This window comes from Antedon bifida, chromosome 11, assembly GCF_963402885.1.
Source record: "Antedon bifida chromosome 11, ecAntBifi1.1, whole genome shotgun sequence".
Taxonomy (NCBI): Eukaryota; Metazoa; Echinodermata; class Crinoidea; order Comatulida; family Antedonidae; genus Antedon; species Antedon bifida.
Window position 1 is genome coordinate 9,804,250 of NC_136236.1, and position 20,494 is coordinate 9,824,743.

Consider the following 20,494-nt stretch of genomic DNA (forward strand, 5'->3'; position numbering starts at 1 on the left):
TATTTACCCTGGTCCAAATAATGTAAATTCAATCCACTGATTGTATTCACACTAGTCCAATACATTAAATAAACAATACAACTAGTGTTTGTTTTCATTGCTACTGTACCTGCCAACCCTCATCCATAAATCATGAGTCTGGCCAAGTGCTTCCTCATTTTACACCTCATTTTACACCTCATGCGTTCATACACACCATTACACCACCTCACTTTTTTCTCCATAATACTGTATGTTCTGTGGCTACCTGTAGCATGGCTATGTTTATGTGTGCCTATAATAACAAAATAACAATCATTTATTAACACCACTTATTTGTAGGTGCCAAATAAGTATAGTAACTTGCCAATGTAATGAATTGTAGAATATTTTTATAAAGTTTGTGAAGGGGGAAATTTAGACATGCTTTGAGAGATCTAGATAACCAGAGAGACTTGTCAAATCGTATATTTATATACATACACAACTCAACTTGAATATTTGTAAACAAAACTAATTTGGCATATATATATATGTTCTTCCAGAATATCTGCAACTGCAAAACAAATTTTACTGGAGATGGCATCAATTCTTGCCCCTGGCAGAATGCGTGTTCATCCAACAATGGTAACTGTAGTATACGTGCAACGTGTCAGTTGACTGGGCCTAACATGAGGACGTGTACATGCTTCGAAGGGCACGTGGGTGATGGCTTCAATTGTATTGGTAATGTTGCTGAGGTAAAATTAAATTTACTATGTGATATGCTAATAATAATAGTATTGATTTTAATAGGGGCATTTCATTTTTTATATATTGACTTCTTTACTATACTTTAACCGCCAATGTGCTCTTTAATGTATTAATATTTTACCCGAAAGCTCTGTAATTTTGTTCTGACTGTTTTACTTTATCGTTGTGATTTAGCTTTTTATTATTTTTATTTGTATCTCCATTAGGATCCGGCCCTTATACCCACAGCATTGATATATTAATATTTTTAACGCATAAAATTCCTTTTTCATGCCCAAACCAAGATGTAAGGAACTATTAACAATTGTTTTTCCACTCAACATTCCATGCAAAGTTTAAAACAATAAAAACTTTTTTCATAGTAAAAAAACAAAGCAAAAATATTTAACAGATAAATTATCTTTGAATGCATTTTATTGTTGCCATTTTAGATAGCTTTGTACAGTATGTATCTAGTTTATACACTGTGTTTTATTGTGAATTTGCGTGTGTTAATATTCAAAATATTTTATTTTTAGGAATTGGCATTAAATTCACATCTCAGTACTTTTAATAGGATTATACAAACAAATGTAAGCATTCATATTTATTATAATGTACTTCTTTATTACATGGACCTTGTACTGTATGTATGTACTGTATTTATGTATGTACTGTATTTTTTCTGAAATAATATGAATATTTCCACTGGATTGATGGAGAAGGTTCAAGCCAAAAACTATACTACATAATACAAGTAACCTTTGGATAACTGAGAACTACTTTATATTTTTCTACCTACACTTAACTTTTTTAACATCTTATTCCCTTGACTTCTCTAGTTACATCTCTGTACTTAAAACATTGCTTTATTGTTTTACCTTGTAGGCATTGCATCATCTCTGGTTATCTGTTGAGGGATCATACACCATTCTAGCTCCACATAACTCTGCATTTGATAAATTGCATAGTGATCAGGTAAGATCTATTAATTGGTATGGGATGAGAAAGCAATCTTTATTTTTGTTTTGTCATCAGACAGTTCTGAATAAACTGAAATGGGTAAGATGACACACACCCGCTAAAATGGTAAATTATTTCTTGTGTCACTTATACCCTTTAAACTCTGTATCTTATACCCTTTTACACTGTGTATCTTATACTGTACCCATTTACACTGTGTATAAGTGAACCTTGTGAAGTCTTGGGAGATAGTTAAGTTGGGCTGCAATTACTTTTTTTTAGACCTTGTATAGAATGTCTATAGAGTTTTTAATAGAATTTGTATAAAGTTTTTTATAGGCCTCTTGCTAGTGGTTCCTTAAAAAATGCCTTCACACTATGTAAATCTGGTTAACATTTTGCAGATATTAAATGGTAGTTGATTAGTTCATTGCTAAAACAACATAAACAATTTAGATTAAATAATTTAGGTTTCTTTTAACTGATGTTTTTGTTGCATTCAGTTACTTCAAATCTATTATAAATTTATACCTTTTTTGTCTTGACTATCAGGTGGAAATTTGGCAAGAAAATGACCAGATTGCTGACATTGTGGACTACCTTACTATTGGATGTGCTGCCCTCAATGTTAGTCAACTGGAGAAGATGACGCAGATCACAACAACTAATGGGCAGAAGTTAAAAATGGCATTAATTGTTAGTATGCAGAATAAGATAAAGATTGTGGTTATACTTACAGTCTTTCTGACTTCTGTTTGTTTGGTTATTGAGGCTCATTGAAAAGCTTAGCCTGCGTGATTCCAATATCTAAGGAGTTCCATCACACTGAGAATGTGTGATTTCAAAAACCTCCTTTCATTTATAGGGGCGGATCCAATGCAAGGAGGCCCCCAGCCGGCCCGGGCCTGCCTAAATTTTGCATATTGTAATGCAAGGGATAGGACATCAAATTAAGCTCAGCCCTTCACTTCACCATTTTTAGGCCCTTAGCGCGATATATGTAGAGATATGTATACTGTCAGACTTTGTTTAAATTGGAAAAAAATATACTAGAAAATAATATGTGATAAAAACAGAATTATCTTATGCCTAACGATATACATTCTTTTACATTTTATAGAATTCAGGTTTGCTTTTAAATGACATTGGAAAAGTGATTTCAAGTATAGAAGCAACTAATGGTATAATACACATCATAGACACTGTACTGACACCTGAATATGCTGACATGCAGGTAAGAATAACCAACTAATGGTATAATACACATCATAGACACTGTACTGACACCTGAATATGCTGACATGCCGGTAAGAATAACCAACTAGTGGTATAATACACATCATAGACACTGTACTGACACCTGAATATGCTGACATGCAGGTAAGAATAACCAACTAATGGTATAATACACATCATAGACACTGTACTGACACCTGAATATGCTGACATGCAGGTAAGAATAACCAACTAATGGTATAATACACATCATAGACACTGTACTGACACCTGAATATGCTGACATGCAGGTAAGAATAACCAACTAATGGTATAATACACATCATAGACACTGTACTGACACCTGAATATGCTGACATGCAGGTAAGAATAACCAACTAATGGTATAATACACATCATAGACACTGTACTGACACCTGAATATGCTGACATGCAGGTAAGAATAACCAACTAATGGTATAATACACATCATAGATACTGTACTAACACCTGAATATGCTGACATGCAGGTAAGAATAACCAACTAGTGGTATAATACACATCATAGACAGTGTACTGACATCTGAATATGCTGACATGCCGGTAAGAATAACCAACTAATGGTATAATACACATCATAGACACTGTACTGACACCTGAATATGCTGACATGCAGGTAAGAATAACCAACTAATGGTATAATACACATCATAGACACTGTACTGACACCTGAATATGCTGACATGCAGGTAAGAATAACCAACTAATGGTATAATACACATCATAGACACTGTACTGACACCTGAATATGCTGACATGCAGGTAAGAATAACCAACTAATGGTATAATACACATCATAGACACTACTGACACCTGAATATGCTGACATGCAGGTAAGAATAACCAACTAATGGTATAATACACATCATTGACACTGTACTGACACCTGAATATGCTGACATGCAGGTAAGAATAACCAACTAATGGTATAATACACATCATTGACACTGTACTGACACCTGAATATGCTGACATGCAGGTAAGAATAACCAACTAATGGTATATTATACACATCATTGACACTGTACTGACACCTGAATATGCTGACATGCAGGTAAGAATAACCAACTAATGGTATAATACACATCATAGATACTGTACTGACACCTGAATATGCTGACATGCAGGTAAGAATAACCAACTAATGGTATAATACACATCATAGACACTGTACTGACACCTGAATATGCTGACATGTAGGTAAGAATAACCAACTAATGGTATAATACACATCATAGACACTGTACTGACACCTGAATATGCTGATATGCAGGTAAGAATAACCAACTAATGGTATAATACACATCATAGACACTGTACTGACACCTGAATATGCTGACATGCAGGTAAGAATAACCCTTCTTTTTACTTTCTTTGGTTATATTCGTTTTTAATTCATCTTTAAGAAGAATTTCTATTATTATTTTATATGATAATGGACAAATAAAGTTATTCAGTATTCAGTATCCTATTCATTCTTGGGATAAAATTCCAGTTGATGCGTGACCAGTAACAAAATTACATGAATATTCCCCTTTGTTTGTCTGTGTCAGTTTACTTTACTTGGTCATCATTTTTTTCATTTTTGTTCCTTGTTTAGTGGAATATCTAACTTTAATTTATTTTGTACATAATGGCAGAGATTGCTCTGATTTCAGAATTCAACACTAAGAGAACGTTTATTGTGGAACAATTACACAACTCTGATTGAAATGATGAATTTAGCTGGGATGTTTGAAACATTAGAAAACCCCCTCTACAAACCCTTCACTCTATTTGCTCCAACCAACCAAGCTTTCAACAACCTCCCAGCAGACAAAAAGCACCAACTTGAAAATAATGTTGAAATTCTTGGTGAATATCTGCGATTCCATGTACTTGCTGATAAGAAGGTGAGAATCAGCAATGAAATTTCTGAAACCATTTTATTTACTTGTCTCCTCATTTGCATTTGCTGACTTACCACCTAATGCTTGGTTCCCACTAGAGACGCAATACAAGGAAGTTATCACAAGCAATGGATGATTCGTACTGTTTTCATTGCCTTGCGTCTATGTCCTTGCATTGTGTCTCCAGTGTTCAATAGTGTGGACAGATTTGATAGTGCGGACAGAGCTTTAAGTTAAATTCACACTTCCATTTTGAACGGAATATGTACAATACATTTATGTTTTATTGTTTGTAGATTCGTCTGTCTGAAATGATATTAAGAGATGGTAGTACTCTAGCCACACTGCAAGGCTCATCAGTTACTGCTGGATGTGGACAAGTTATTGTGAGTTTAGTAGTAGTAGTGTTTATCTATTCTCTTCAAGCAATCCTGTCAGGTAGCAACTGTATTGCAGATAGAATTGCCATTAACACAAGTGGGCTGGTCCAAAGTGTCTGACTTTCTTTAAATGCAATGCTCAAAATAGTCCGAAACATGCTGTTAATTTAGTAAAAAATTAATTGTATCCATTTTTTTTAATTGCAAGCTTGTATACGTGTGTGTTACATTTACGCTTTTTTTTCTTTTTTCTTATTCTCGTATGATGATATATGACCTGAAGTTTATGAGCCCTAAATATGGGATATTTATGATTGCATGTAAACCCTGTGTAAAAACTATTTATTGAATACCTCAAAATTGAATAGAATCTTTTGTAGGGTGACGGTTACGTAAACATGGAGGCTATGATTCTGCAGTCCAACATCATGTTTGCTGATGGTGTGGTGTTCGGTATTGATGCTGTACTTGACCCACCGAGCATCGGAGGTCGTTGCGATGATGTTACTTACAATACTGTTAAGGTATACTGCATTTGTTTTTTTTAAATATCCTGATAAATATAAATATAGTATAAGCAATTTTAATTTCTAATATTAATTGTCTCAAGATAGAAAAAGGAAATAGAAAACATACTAAATAACATGCATTGTTTAGTAAGCCTGGCATTCTCACTATTCATAGATTTTTATTTATTTTTTATTAGCACTGTGGTTTGGTGTATTTTTCCAAATTTTATAGCACCCTCTATAGTTTTGACATGCTTACATAAAACCTCCAGATATTTGATTTTTGGGAGGTCTGAAATGGGAAGTAACTCACTGATAATCTTTAGTGCAAGAAAGAAGAATAAAGTAAAGCCCAAGGCCAGAATGAATGGCTGTCAAAGTAAAATTTAAAATCTTTATTTTATAGAGTCCATGTCAAGATTGCGCTGTTCAGTTTACTTGTCCTGATGGTTATAAAGTCACTGTGAGTAGTTATCTGTAGCTTTTACAACTGATAACATGGATATAATTTGTTTTTTTTTAAATATCTCTATGCATACAGCAATTTTTCTGTCCTTCAAAAAATTTAATAATTTAAATAGAAGGAAGAGCAACCAAATATATAATAATATAGATAATTTGTTTTGATAAATTAACAACCTGTTGTTCTTTGTGTCCTTACAATTTTAATCTATTATAAATTATTAGGGCAATGTATACAGAGACTGTTATTATTCTTCTGGCTGGTACCAGACTGAACTTGGATGCCGAGTAGATTGTGTCCAGCGTTACGTCATGCATCGCTGCTGTGAAAACTTCTATGAACGTGATTGCCTTGGTATGTCTACTACTTGGCATTTTGTCGCGCATTATTCAAGCCTCTTGTGTTGCAAAAAATCCTCACTTTTCTTACAAAAAGATCAACATTCATTGGATAAAATAGTAATGACACATGATAGAAATCAATTAACTAACGAACTTAGGTGTGTAATATAGGAGAATGTGGCCAATTAGAAAAAGGTTAATTGTGCCCTCTAGTTTCTAATGGAAGTTACCAGGTGAAATATCAGCACAAGTTTTACTACATTAGTACAAAAACAACTAATGTGTAAACAGGTGAAACATCAACACAATTTCATGCTATAGGTAAGTAATTTATTAGAACTTCTACATTCAGTAGAATATACTGAACAATAAGAAATTACATATCCAAATATAGAAAGCATATGCTCAAGTGTGTTAAAACGTTTTATGCCCAACTTTATTTAATATGTTCTTATTTATAACTAAAGTTTGTTTATTTTTACTTCTTTATATTCTTTTTGATGATATTTTATTTTATTTCATCAAAACCAACAGCAACGAAAGTTGCCACTTAAATATATGATCATTTAACCTTCTTTAGACAGTTATTTTATGTTGCGTAAAGCAGAAAACCTGAGAATGACATATATCTATCACCATCACTGTAGTAATAGTTATAGGTTGAACCAGGGTGTGGCTGAGTCCATACTTCATCACCTAATACCAGATCAAGTATCACCATTGTGCTGGCAGAATAAGAAGTCATATACACAGATACTTGTTTATCCCCATTTTTCATGATTTTTGTAAGAGTCTTACCATTTGAAGCCCTTGATGTGACCTGAAATGCATAAATGCCTGGAATAGCACAGACAAATTTGCCTGTTTCTTTGTTATAGTCATTTCCTACGTTTGTAATTATTGTGTCATACTTTAATGGACCAGTAGCACGACCTGGGTCTGATGTAAAAACTGCTGTAAAGGCAGATTTATTCTGGCTATTAGTAATATTAGCCTTTTCACCCTTTTGCCCTTTTACACCATTTGCACCTGGTAGCCCAATGAGACCTTGAGGTCCCTTTGGTCCTAATTTACCAGGAACCCCATCTAATCCATCCCTTCCATTGTCTCCTTTCATTCCTTGTTCTCCTTTCATTCCTTGTTCTCCTTTCATTCCTTGTTTTCCTTTTATTCCCTGTTCTCCTTTTATTCCTTGTTCTCCATAGTCTCCTTTCATTCCCTTTTCTCCATTTACTCCTTGTTGTCCTGATGCACCTGGATTTCCATGTTGTCCTGGAATGCCAGGAATTCCAGCTGTACAACAGCTATTACATGCCTCAGATGCAGTTTGAGCCGAATTTGCTTGGATGACAACAACTTGTATGGCAATTATAAACAATATGTTGAATCTGAAATCCAATAATTGTTGTATCACTAATCAACCATTGCTAACTAATCCTATAGCATATAAATTGTGCAGCCTTTAACATCATTTGATTACATTAAAAAACAAAAGCAAATTTAATAGTGATGGCTGATGATGCTTATAACATATCCTCCCAGGACACCCTCACCTCTCTTTCTTTACCTGCACCTTTCTTTCTTTCCCTCTCGCTCTGTCTCTCTCCCCTCTTCCTCAAAACCATTATACAATTTTTGTATTTGTATTTTGACTCGCTATAAATTTTACTGCAGAAATTAATTTGTAACATTTTTTAAAAAAGCTATATTGAAGACTACAATTTTAATTACAGTATGTTTGACTCTTAAATTGAATTTTATTAAATAATTGAATTTTATGTTGATATATATATATGTATCTTAGTCTTCTGCTTGATTACACACCAGGTATTACATTGTATATACTGTACAGGGCCGTAGCCAGGATCTGTCAAGTGGGGTTCGGACACTAAGTATTTGGGACACTGAAACGACATTTTTTATGTCCGTCGGAAGGCTATACCGTAAATCTTCTAATAGTAACCCACACTTTAATAGTAACCCTCCTTCTAATAGTAACCCACTTTATAAGTCAATCTATAATAATAATCCACTATTCTAATAGTAACCCACATGGGGTTAATATTAGAGTCACAAAAACTATTGACAAAATTACATTATGAATTGAAGACTGGTCGTTTATGATGCAGCCATATTTTGAAAATAAGGAGATAATGCATGTTGATCTCGGGAGTGGGGTGGATTGAGTGTTTTTGAGTTTATAAAATAAAGTTCAGTTCAAACAAATATTCGTACTGTTTTATTATTTTGCTATGATTTGCTGACCGGAATAGTTGAGGTGGGTTACTATTTTCAGGTGCCTAATTTAAGATGAGTAATAGTAACCCACTACTCTAATAGTAATCCCCCTTCTAATAGTTACCCACCCTTAAAAAACAATCAAAGAATAATAACCCAGGGTTACAATTAGAAGATTTACAGAATAGGCCTACTTTATGCATGCTGCTGACTGCCGTGATCTAAACAATAGGTACGCGTTTGTCTGGCGGTGTCCTTTGTACGAATCGTTCGTGCACCAGCTCACTGTATCAGTACGATACACGCGTCAATATTATGTTACATCCAGGGATTTCAAGGTTCAGACCTGCTTTCGTATTGTACGCGGCGTACAACTCCATAGGTCTGAACCAGGATGGCAATTCATTTGCAACTCTTGGAAATTTACAGACACGTATCGCTCGACGTACGCTCATACAGCGAAGAATGTATCGAGTTATTCAAGAACGAGTTTACGAATTTTTCAATTTACGAATAACCTTTTGTACTGTGTGGTGCACGTATTTGGAGGGTTCAGAGATGAGGGTGAGGTATTGGGCATGTCGGGGATGGGGGTTCGCAGTCGGTTTAGGGGGGTTCGCTGTATAGGGGGGTTCACCCGAACCATAAAAACCCCCTCTGGCTACGGGCCTGCTGTATGTATTATCATTATTACACATGCAAGGCAAAATATGAAAATTAATTGCAAATACCGAACAATATGCCACCAACATAAAGATATAATCCAAGATACTAAGTCGTTACATAAAAAGAAATTAACTTTGGTATTCACAGTACAGGGACAATGACTGGAAAGATAAAATATACAGATACTCATCTAAAATAGTATGTAAATTTACCTACCTAAAATACATGATTATTTTCTGAATGTCTTATATTTTTGTTTGGTCAGTAAAGTTGTAGTTGTTTCCCCTTTGTCAGCTGTTGCATTAGTAAAGACAATTTTATTTTTCTCTGATACTTATGTCTTCCAACCAGCATTGTTCTTTTATGACCATGATACGAGATATTTTATTCTTTATTAGTTTGTTGACATACCGCGAAAATATACATTTATTGAGTTCACTACGATTTTGTTACTTGTTAAAATGTTTCTTGTTACAGCAGATAACAATAACAAGACTAACTTCTCATGATATAATAACAATGAAAAATTCCAGTTCTACTTATCCATGGTATACCATCTGAAGTTTGATATCTGAAGATTTCTGCTGTTTCCACTCTATTATGTATAAACGTTTACATTTTATGTACGGTATATATATATATATGGTGTATAACTGCCTGGTGATAATTTACAAATAATGAACATTTCATCTTTCAGCAAATTAAATTACTTGTTCCATTGCACGAATACAAAACAATCATTATTTTTCTACCTTTATAAGACAACCTAGGCCAAAGTTTAAACCATTAAAAAATATATATAAATAATAACAATTTTGTTTCAACTACAGGTTGACTACACATGCTGCCATTCAACAGCCTTGTGTTGTGCATCGTTGTTACTCATTGTAATAAGAATGAATGCGCAATATAACCAAATTCAATGGACAATCACATATGGGTTCAATGGAGCATTTTTTTAATATGTGAAAATGTGACCCACAACATCCAACAAATGACAAGAATCTACTGTGTTATGTGATAGTACAAGTCATGTTTCTTATATTGAATTCAATTCAAATTTAAGAGTCAAATACCCCACTCTTCTCTTCTCTTCTACTCACAGTGTAATGCTAATTTAAACAATCTGGGCTCCTAGACTAAATCCAATATATATATATATAATATCACAATTTCAAAATATATAAAATCTGGTCAGTATCTTGATATCTGCACACCTCTAGTTTATGCATTGTATGTATCTTGGTTTATGTCATATACTGTATGCCATTGTAGGCATTCTTAATGTGCATCTCTGTTTATGTTGTGCTTAAGCATGTATGTTTGCAAAATATAAATTTTGTTTTGTTGTACTGTAGGTTGTCCAGGTGGCAGTACACCATGCAATAACCATGGAGAATGTAATGATGGTATTGAAAGCAATGGAACATGCAATTGCTATGACAACTATCGCGGTGATGCCTGTCAATCATGTCAGCCAGAACACTATGGCCCACAATGCACAGGTACGTCGAGAAGTAACGACCTCCCAAAACAAAACATGTTGCCTTGTCAAGTGTATTTCATTTCGAATATTTGTTACACACGTAACCATTACACAATCCATATAAGAGTGAATATAACATTACTCTTGCAGGGAGCCTCCTCTAAAGACATATTTTTAATAAGTTGATCTTGTGTGTATAATGTTGGTATTATAAAATCATTTATAATAAGATCAGCTGTGAATATGAAGGCATGTGGTATAATAAACCCACTTTTGTTGCTAAAAAAATAAAAGTGAATTTAGACCCAACCTGGCCAGATTTCTTCTTTAGTCTGTGTGTGTGGCAGTGTACTCTATGACACCCTATGTTGCAGGCGGCTATACTAGTTTGTAACTAAGCAGAACAGAGGAACTACTATGAAATGTTTTGCCAACATTTTAAAAGATGAACAATTGTGGCATTGTAGAAATATCAACAATTAACATCTATAATTCCACAGTTATTCATTAAAAAAAATGAAGAAAAGAAAATTTCAGTTTCATGATTTATTTACTAATTGCAGTGTGTGCATGTTCAGTTCATGGTATTTGTGAAGACGGAATACTTGGTTCTGGGAGCTGTTTTTGTCTGGAAGGATGGACAGGTACTGTTTGTAATCACCAACTGCAACCTACACCTGTCTGTAACCCTCCATGCCATAACTATGCAGTTTGTCGTTATGATGACAAATGTGTCTGTTTGCCACAATATGATGGTAATGGAAGAGAGTGTACAGGTAAACCTACAAAACTTGCTTACTTACCACATGGAGAAATAAGTTACTTATTTCTACATGCTTACTATTAACAAAATTGGAGCAGGCTGCAGAAAAGTGTATACAATTTTAAAATAGTGCATTTTAGTATTCAGTATAAATTAAATTATAATTAACTAAATTTGAACTTGTCACTATGGACAAGTTAGGTCACGCAAAAAAATTATGTTTTTAACGCTATGTGCGCACCACGTGCCTTACAATTTTGCACGCGCATAGGAATTTTTACATGCTTAAAATGACATAAAATGTGTAAAAAGTTGATTAGAAATTGATTTTTCATGATTGTATTGAGCATGGCCATAAACAAAGAATGATTGTTCTAATTTTCCTTAGTACACCCTCTAGTGTAGTATGTAATATCTATGGTTTATCAGTATTGCTATAATATTTAAATTGTTTACAGAAAAAGATACATGTTCATATTTGAATGGAGGGTGTAGTTCCTTTGCAACATGTTTACAGAGTGAAGGGCAAGTTGTTTGTACATGTGTAGCAAACTATGAAGGCAATGGGTGGACATGTAATCCTGTCAATCCGTGTTCAACTGATAATGGTGGGTGCCACAAAGAGGGTCAATGCACACACACAGCTGCGGTAAGTCACATGTCCAGCACATATCTGGACAACTAGTTGTCCTTCTCAAAATACATTTTTTGTGTCTTTTATTGGAGTTAGAACGACTGTAATCTTATCTCTGTAAGTTGTTAAATAACAAAATTAAATTAAATGTTACAATCACAATATTAATTACATCCTAAAGCTTTAGGAGAGTCATGTGCAAATGCTTATTATGTTATAACTGAAATTTGGTTCTTAGAATCAGCGAACTTGTTCCTGTATCTTACCGTATCTTGGTGATGGTTTCATTTGTGAAATATCTACAAGTACACCATCAAACAGAGGGCGGTGTTCTAGTGATAATGGAGGATGCTCCGAAAATGCTGATTGCCATGAAATTCCACCAACAGGTTGGTTTTGTCAATTACACATGTCATGAATTTTCTTAGACTTTTATCACTGATTGTTTTTCGGGGTGGGGGTGGGGAAGTGGTATGATTCCTCAAACTGTATTTATATTAAACTGGGCTTTGTATCATATTTTTATTGTCTCATACAGCCGGGGTTTTTTTTTTTATTGTAAATTATTACACTTTGGAATAAGGGTTGGCATGCTAATGAATTTATTTTCAAGATATACTCGGACCATTAAAATGTAGCACGTTCATAGAAAGACCCTAACACTTATCTTAACTTTTACAGCTATGAGCATGCTCATGTCTTCATTTTGACGGTCCAAATATATCTCATAATAGGTATTTCTATTGTTTAATGTATATTATGTTTTAGAAAGCAATCCATATGGCAGTAGGCAGTGTATATGTCGAGATGGTTATGTTGGTAATGGTACACTTTGTAATGGAAACGTGTATGACACATTAGCAACTATCCCAGAATTCTCTCAGTTCTATCGGGTAAGTTAGTAAGTCTAGAAAATTAAGAAGCATTTGTGATGAGACTGATTCTAAATGTCAGCTGTTGACATTTAATAGTATAAAATGTTGTTTGGTCACTTCCCATAAACAGATGCTATTTCTGGACCTAAGTGTCAGAATGTTCAAATATAGTTAAAATGGTCCATATACATTCTTCGATGCTCATAGTGCTATCATATTTAACTTAATGTGTTTTTTAAATTGTTTAAGGCTGTTGTTGATTATGGCATGCCAGGTGTGCAAAAACTACTGGTGAACTCTCAAAGTAAAGTCACTGTTTTTGTACCAATCAACTCTAATTCATTTTCTTCGGTAAGACCAATACTTTGATTTTGTAATAGTGCAATTGTGATAGAGGGGATGAACCACTTTGTTTCAAGAACCAGGAAAGGGAAATAAGATGTTCTCGATACCAAACATTAACGTTCTAATCTAAATGATTTTAATGCACCAATTATAAGCTCATATAAAATACTCAATTTCTAAGGCATTGATTTTATATCACAAACTTCTATTATTTCCTCCCATTTCAACAGTCAAGCTTGTTTCACACTTGATGTTGGCGCAATGCAATTGAGTTAACCAATCACAAGAGAGAGTTTGGGTGACTCATTATGCTGTGATTGGTCAAATTACTTGCCATGCAAGCTTCATGTTACAATTTTGAGATTATTGTGCAATGCTTTTAACATATGTAGACTGCGCTGTCTATAATTTTTCTGCTCTGGTCCAACTTTTTGCGTAGTTTAGCATTTGACAATCAATTCAAGATTTAAACGGTAGATCATGGAGCTATAAATGTAATTAATTTTATAGCTCCATGGGTAGATTAAGTGAATAAAACATGGAGCTATAATAGCTCCATGAATAAAAGCTTAATTTACAAAAGTCATGTGTGTTATAAAACAAACAATGGATGTTTTGTATCCATTTTTTAAAAGATTGATTTTTGTATTTAACAATAACAATTCAAGAACACATTCTTTCCATTTAACTGTTAAGCATAACATTCAATATTTGTGTAACTAGACTGATCAGTTGCATACATTCTTGAATCAAATATCATTGTGACTGTTGTTAAGTTGTTTCAGTAGAGACACATTTATTAATCTCTAAAACTGATATAATACATTTTTAGGAGCAGTTGAACGATGGTAATCATGTTGTGTCTGGCATCTTATTGACCTCTGACCTTCTAGCTGCCACACAGACTGTCAATGCATACTCTGGCCTAACATTAAATATCAACTTTAAAACAGTAGGTCTACCATCTTGATGAATGCATTTTGCTTTGTATGAAACATTTACAGTAACTATTCGTTATTTTCGGTTTTTGAGTTGTATTGACTTAGCAATACAGCTTTATTGTTTGTGTATTAGCATCTTGTAGTTATGGTATATTGATGATCAACAAGACAGTTACACAATTTGTATTTATATCTTTATGAATAGAAAATTAAATATTGGTTTTTTTTTCAGGAAGAGAAAACTGTGAACAATGTTATCGTAAAAGAGGTTGATATTCCAGCAACAAATGGTGTCTTGCATGTAATAATGCTCCCACTAACAACATCTGTTAAAACAACGACGCAGACTTACCAAGAAACGGTATGTAGCACAAAGTATTAGAAAAGTCACAGTAATGGTTTCCAAACAGCACACCTGATTGTATTATTGCAATTTAATTGGTTAATTACAGTACGCATCACATGTCATTTGGAATTATAGACCAACCTAACAGAAAATTGATATATACTCGCTCTAATGCACTTTATCTTTCTGTAAAAATTTTGAGAATTTTTGTCTGATCGCGTTTGAACATCAACTTGTTATGTGCACTGTCTATAACTGCTCTAATCTGCCTTTTTAAATGGTCTAGCTTCCTGGCCTAGCATTTACCATGGATGGTCTAGCTTCCTGGCCTAGCATTTACCATGGATGGTCTAGCTTCCTGGCCTAGCATTTACCATGGATGGTCTAACCCTCCTGGCCTAGCATTTACAATGGATAAATTGAATAAAAGTAGGTTTTATAAAACAAAAAAATTAATTGTTTGTATTTGTTGAATGAAGAGAATATTTATTTTCAACTCACCTCTTCTGTTGAAAATAGAGCAGTGAATTTTTTAACTCATGAAATATTTTCACCATAAACATTTATTATTGATATGTATGATACACCTGTCTATATCATTCTAATTTCCTTGGTTAATTTAGTATTACTTTTATTGCACGGTAAAAGTTTTACCAAATGGTTCTATTACATGGCAGCTTTTTGGAAACATTTTGCACCATCTATTTTAAATTGTACTCCACTGCCAAAATCAAAGCGATGCCTTTTTAAATCGCCTAGATTTGAGTATTGATTAAAAACGACGGCAGCGGATTAACTGAATAAAAGTTTAATATACAATAGTAGGTGTGTTGCTGAAATATAATCTTTCATCATTCACCAAATGCCATTATTTGTACCGTTACACGAATATAAAACATTCATTATTTGTTTTATATTACATCTAAATAATTCCTGTCATTTGAATCAGATTGATTAAATCACAATAAAAGATAGGCCTACAATTGATTCACATTGAACTTTTGTAACATACTTTACATAGCAAAACAATTATATATGTTTGGTTTTTATAATATATTAACTGTTATATTTATTTTGATTTCCGATAGAGCGTGACTGACGGCGGCATGAGTAGTAGTCGTTTGTTTGCAGGGATCCTCATTTCATTCACCGTTATCTGCGTGATTGGAATCACATCTCTGCTTGTTATGCGAAACAACCATCTTAAAAAAGTAGATGGCGGTTTTACTGTCAGTAAATTTAAAAAGGTTTGTGTCATTTAATATATAAACAAATCAGGCAAAGAACATTAATTCTAAACTGCCCGGTGATATACTGAAATTTAATTAATTAATTTGAAACGATAAAGATGAGGAAATCTGTGAGAATGAGAAAAGTCGCCCCAACCGAGACTCGAACTCGGACCGTCTGCTTGATATGCAGTTGTCCTAACCATTAGACCACTGGGGCTTTCATGGTATTGTTCGAACTCGATTGGATAGCGACTCTTTAACATTCTCGGCGTGGTCATTTAATATATATATATATATATATAAATCCAAAGGCAAATTACTGAAAAAATGACAATGATATATATATATTGTCATTGATTATACCAAAAATGGATTTGTCCATCGTTTATTTCTTGTTTTTAATGACATTTGTAATCATAATGTTGCTATTGATATTTTTAATCAAATTCCTAAGTTCTTTTAAGAGCATTGTTTCCTATGTAATGTCTATGATTATGCATGCTCTGTTTGTACACTTTTTAACTTTCTATATATTTTGTATATATGATATTTTATATTTTTTTTTTGTATTTCTGCTTTGTTGTTTATATTATAAGGCATCCTGTAATAGGCTTCTAGCTACTTTTTCCGGTCAATAGACAAGTCTGGCAAAGAGCGAAAATTTCTAGTAAACACACTTTTTAAATAAATCGTAAACTAATATTAATATTGAATTTTGTTAATTCATGAGGGACCACATTTCCATGTAATTTTATGGAAACACTAATGCAGCAACTTCAACCAAGGCCACCAACCAGCCAGGCAGCTCACCTTAATGTGATCATTAAACTACTGTAAAGTACTTTATAATATAACTGAATGAAAGGATTCCCGCCAACTGTGTTTATATTCAGCATCATAGACATTCTGATGACCGCCTCTAGTAAAAAAAAAATTGATGCATGATGTTAAGTAAATTAATTATGTGTGATGCGCAAATCAATTCCGAACATAATTATTTCTCAAGAAAATACAATGAAACTTGTATAATAACAATGTCCAAAAACTTATCCTCGGGAAAAGGCACCTTACTGTAAGCAAAACTTTAATTGTGGAGTCCAAGCAACACACAAAGATCAAATATTTAGTGAATTCATTATACTTATTGAATAACTTTTTTTTTATCAATAGAAAAATAATGCTGATGGCGGTGTAGTTTATTTTTCTAATACAAGGAGTGCTGAGGACAATGCTTTTGTTAACCCATCCTTCTCAGAAGTTGGCGAAGAGTCTTTGAATATTGGCAAAGTGAGCATATCATCTTTTATTTTAGTCCCTCTCTTCTACATATTGGAAACAAATGGGAAATGGTGCAGAATATAAAACAATAAATACTGGTCATTAATTGCAAAATTGATTTATCACTGTATAGATAGATAATTAAATTATATAATATACTGTATATGTTTATATTTAAATCTTGCTATGTTTTAATTATTATTATTATATTGTTCTTTTTTTTCATCAATAAAATCAGTCTTTAGGTACAGTGTCAGATGCCTAGGCACAAGAAAGTCATTACCTATTAGGTAGGATGGAGTGTTTCTAACCTCAATTTGTGAAGCTTTTGTTGGTTCTAACATCATAACCCTTTCACTGTGTATACCCAGTGCTACTGTGTATAAACAAATATTGTTAAACTGTGTATATCCTGTACCTTTCTATAGTTTATCTCTCAATTTTATGTTATTTTAAATGTCTTTATCTGAAGTTTATGCACACACAATAATGTTTATTTATCAATTTTTAATAATAAGATATGGTACTTATAAGGCGCCCTTTCAAAGTGCCATACATATATCAAAAACATAAAATGTTAAATCTTAAAATTACAAGAATTAAAACTTACAATTAAAATAACTACAACATCTCCTCACCAGAAGTGGGATACTCAGCGGAGGTGAGATACTCACTGTGCAGTGAAAGGGTTAATGCAATCCTTGTATTATAAAAAATAATTCTTAAATATTACATATACACACATTGTATGGTTCAATATTTGATTATTATGATTCATTGACTTCACATTGGCTTTTGGTTGTTGGTATTTTGTATGTTGCACATTTTGCTTATGTACCATTATCTTTCAATCTATGTATTCTACAGAATTCTTTTCCTTCTAATTTATTTGGAAATCCTTTTTGTGCAATTAGTATTTTTTATAATACATTTTATTTGTAACCAACTTTAATGTATGCTTTATGCCAAATATAAGTCAATGGTGGTGGTGCTGTAAGTTGGTGGTGGTAGTTGTACAGTAAGTTAGTGGTAGTGGTACTGTAAGTTAGTGGTGCTGTAAATTGGTGGTAGTGGTACTGTAAGTTAGTGGTAGTGGTGCTGTAAGTTGGTGGTAGTGGCATTGTAATTTTGTATGTACTTGAAAACTAATATTACATTGTCAGTTGGTGGTACAGTAGTTGTACTGTAAGTTGGTGGTAGTGGTACTGTAAGTAGTCTGTAGTACAACAAATGGTACCATGTCTACCAATCTCAAAGACACTACTAAATGGTACCATGTCTACCAATCTCAAAGACACTACTAAATGGTACCATGTCTACCAATCTCAAAGACACTACTAAATGGTACCATGTCTACCAATCTCAAAGACACTACTAAATGGTACCATGTCTACCAATCTCAAAGACACTACTAAATGGTACCATGTCTACCAATCTCAAAGACACTACTAAATGGTACCATGTCTACCAATCTCAAAGACACTACTAAATGGTACCATGTCTACCAATATCAAAGACACTACTAAATGGTGCCATGTCTACCAATCTCAAAAACACTACTAAATGGTACCATGTCTACCAATCTCAAAGACACTACTAAATGGTACCATGTCTACCAATCTCAAAGACACTACTAAATAGTACCATGTCTACCAATCTCAAAGACACTACTAATGGTACCATGTCTACCAATCTCAAAGACACTACTAAATGGTACCATGTCTACCAATCTCAAAGACACTACTAAATTGTACCATGTCTACCAATCTCAAAGACACTACTAGATGGTACCATGTCTACCAATCTCAAAGACACTACTAAATGGTACCATGTCTACCAATCTCAAAGACACTACTAAATAGTACCATGTCTACCAATCTCAAAGACACTACTAATGGTACCATGTCTACCAATCTCAAAGACACTACTAAATGGTACCATGTCTACCAATCTCAAAAACACTACTAAATGGTACCATGTCTACCAATCTCAAAAACACTACTAAATGGTACCATGTCTACCAATCTCAAAGACACTACTAAATAGTACCATGTCTACCAATCTCAAAGACACTACTAAATGGTACCATGTCTACCAATCCCGAAGCAAACTGTCTCTATCTATGTTTTCATGATTGCTTACTATTAATATAATTATTTTTTATCTTACAGGAACAAAGTATTATGTTGAATGATGGTGACTGCAGGCTGACAATCAAGACTTAGTAACATAGTGAGAATACGTTGTAGATTTTAGAAGATCTACACTTCGAATGCTCTCATTTTTCTCCATAGTTTAATTCTAATGTTTATAACAATATTGTATCAAGGGTATCAAAAGGATCTTCCATTCCACTAACATTGACACTAACTGCATAGTATTTGATTTTTTTTAAACATATAAAATATTAGCTTTAAGAAATTTTCATTTTTTATTATTATACCTGGGCTAGAGTGTAATTATAATAATAAGGACACTGGTGTATCTTTGTGGAAACACAACATATATTTCACATTAATGTCACTTGTGGAATTATAATAATATTAGCCCAAGCCTTTGAGGTTGAACTATGACATGATGCTTAGTGGAGGAATATACAGTATAGTCTCAAGAAATATATGGATATCTGAATCATTTCACAATAAAACCGCCATTCATTTTTGTTTATATACTGAATACCACCACTTCCAGCCATTAGCAAACTCCACAAGCCCAGCAATTTAGCCATAGTTCAGGATAGATTATGCCGATCTTGTATTTTTTCATATCCGTGCATGCATGCAATAAAAAGGCTTTTATAGGGCAATGGTTTGAAGTTTCTACCATTATTACCAACCACATGTCGTCAACTTTCTTATGCAGTAGTATTAGATTAATTGTCATCCTGCTGAATCAGGCCATTGCACACAAAAATTTGTTAAAATGTGTGCAATTGCTCACAATTTAAATATGTTATTGAAAGCATACATTTATTCTTTACTTCAAGAGACTGTATGTTTGCAAAAATTGAATGCAATATAAATTACATCTTGAAATACTTACCTTGATATTTTGCAGAATGTAGACTTTAGTATTCTTTCATTTAGTAATTATGTTGAATAAAGATGTTTATATTTTTTATACAACTTTTATATTTATTAGAAGAATAGTAACTTATAA

At 33.3% G+C, this 20,494-nt stretch overlaps 2 protein-coding genes across 2 annotated transcripts in view; one reads left to right on the forward strand and one right to left on the reverse strand.

Annotated features, from left to right (window-relative positions):
- The window catches only part of LOC144856399 (stabilin-2-like), a 56,045-nt gene extending 35,551 nt beyond the window's left edge, over positions 1-20,494 (forward strand). Inside the window, exons 41-62 of the mRNA XM_078714401.1 lie at positions 525-719; positions 1,251-1,304; positions 1,600-1,689; positions 2,227-2,370; positions 2,795-2,908; positions 4,608-4,841; positions 5,135-5,224; positions 5,599-5,742; positions 6,134-6,190; positions 6,415-6,544; positions 10,794-10,940; positions 11,485-11,697; positions 12,143-12,333; positions 12,557-12,707; positions 13,087-13,211; positions 13,443-13,544; positions 14,371-14,490; positions 14,712-14,840; positions 15,914-16,072; positions 17,228-17,344; positions 17,574-17,625; positions 19,507-20,494. Coding sequence (XP_078570527.1) covers positions 525-719; positions 1,251-1,304; positions 1,600-1,689; positions 2,227-2,370; positions 2,795-2,908; positions 4,608-4,841; positions 5,135-5,224; positions 5,599-5,742; positions 6,134-6,190; positions 6,415-6,544; positions 10,794-10,940; positions 11,485-11,697; positions 12,143-12,333; positions 12,557-12,707; positions 13,087-13,211; positions 13,443-13,544; positions 14,371-14,490; positions 14,712-14,840; positions 15,914-16,072; positions 17,228-17,344; positions 17,574-17,600 — 2,733 coding nt within the window. The 3' untranslated portion in view covers positions 17,601-17,625; positions 19,507-20,494. The remainder of the gene's footprint in view (positions 1-524; positions 720-1,250; positions 1,305-1,599; positions 1,690-2,226; positions 2,371-2,794; positions 2,909-4,607; positions 4,842-5,134; positions 5,225-5,598; positions 5,743-6,133; positions 6,191-6,414; positions 6,545-10,793; positions 10,941-11,484; positions 11,698-12,142; positions 12,334-12,556; positions 12,708-13,086; positions 13,212-13,442; positions 13,545-14,370; positions 14,491-14,711; positions 14,841-15,913; positions 16,073-17,227; positions 17,345-17,573; positions 17,626-19,506) is intronic.
- LOC144856401 (uncharacterized) lies at positions 6,849-9,769 on the reverse strand. The gene is made up of 2 exons (XM_078714402.1): positions 9,652-9,769; positions 6,849-7,919 (listed from the first exon to the last, which is right to left on the reverse strand). Exons 1-2 carry the CDS (start codon positions 9,660-9,662, stop codon positions 7,121-7,123), a joined length of 810 nt encoding a protein of 269 aa, XP_078570528.1. The 5' UTR covers positions 9,663-9,769; the 3' UTR covers positions 6,849-7,120.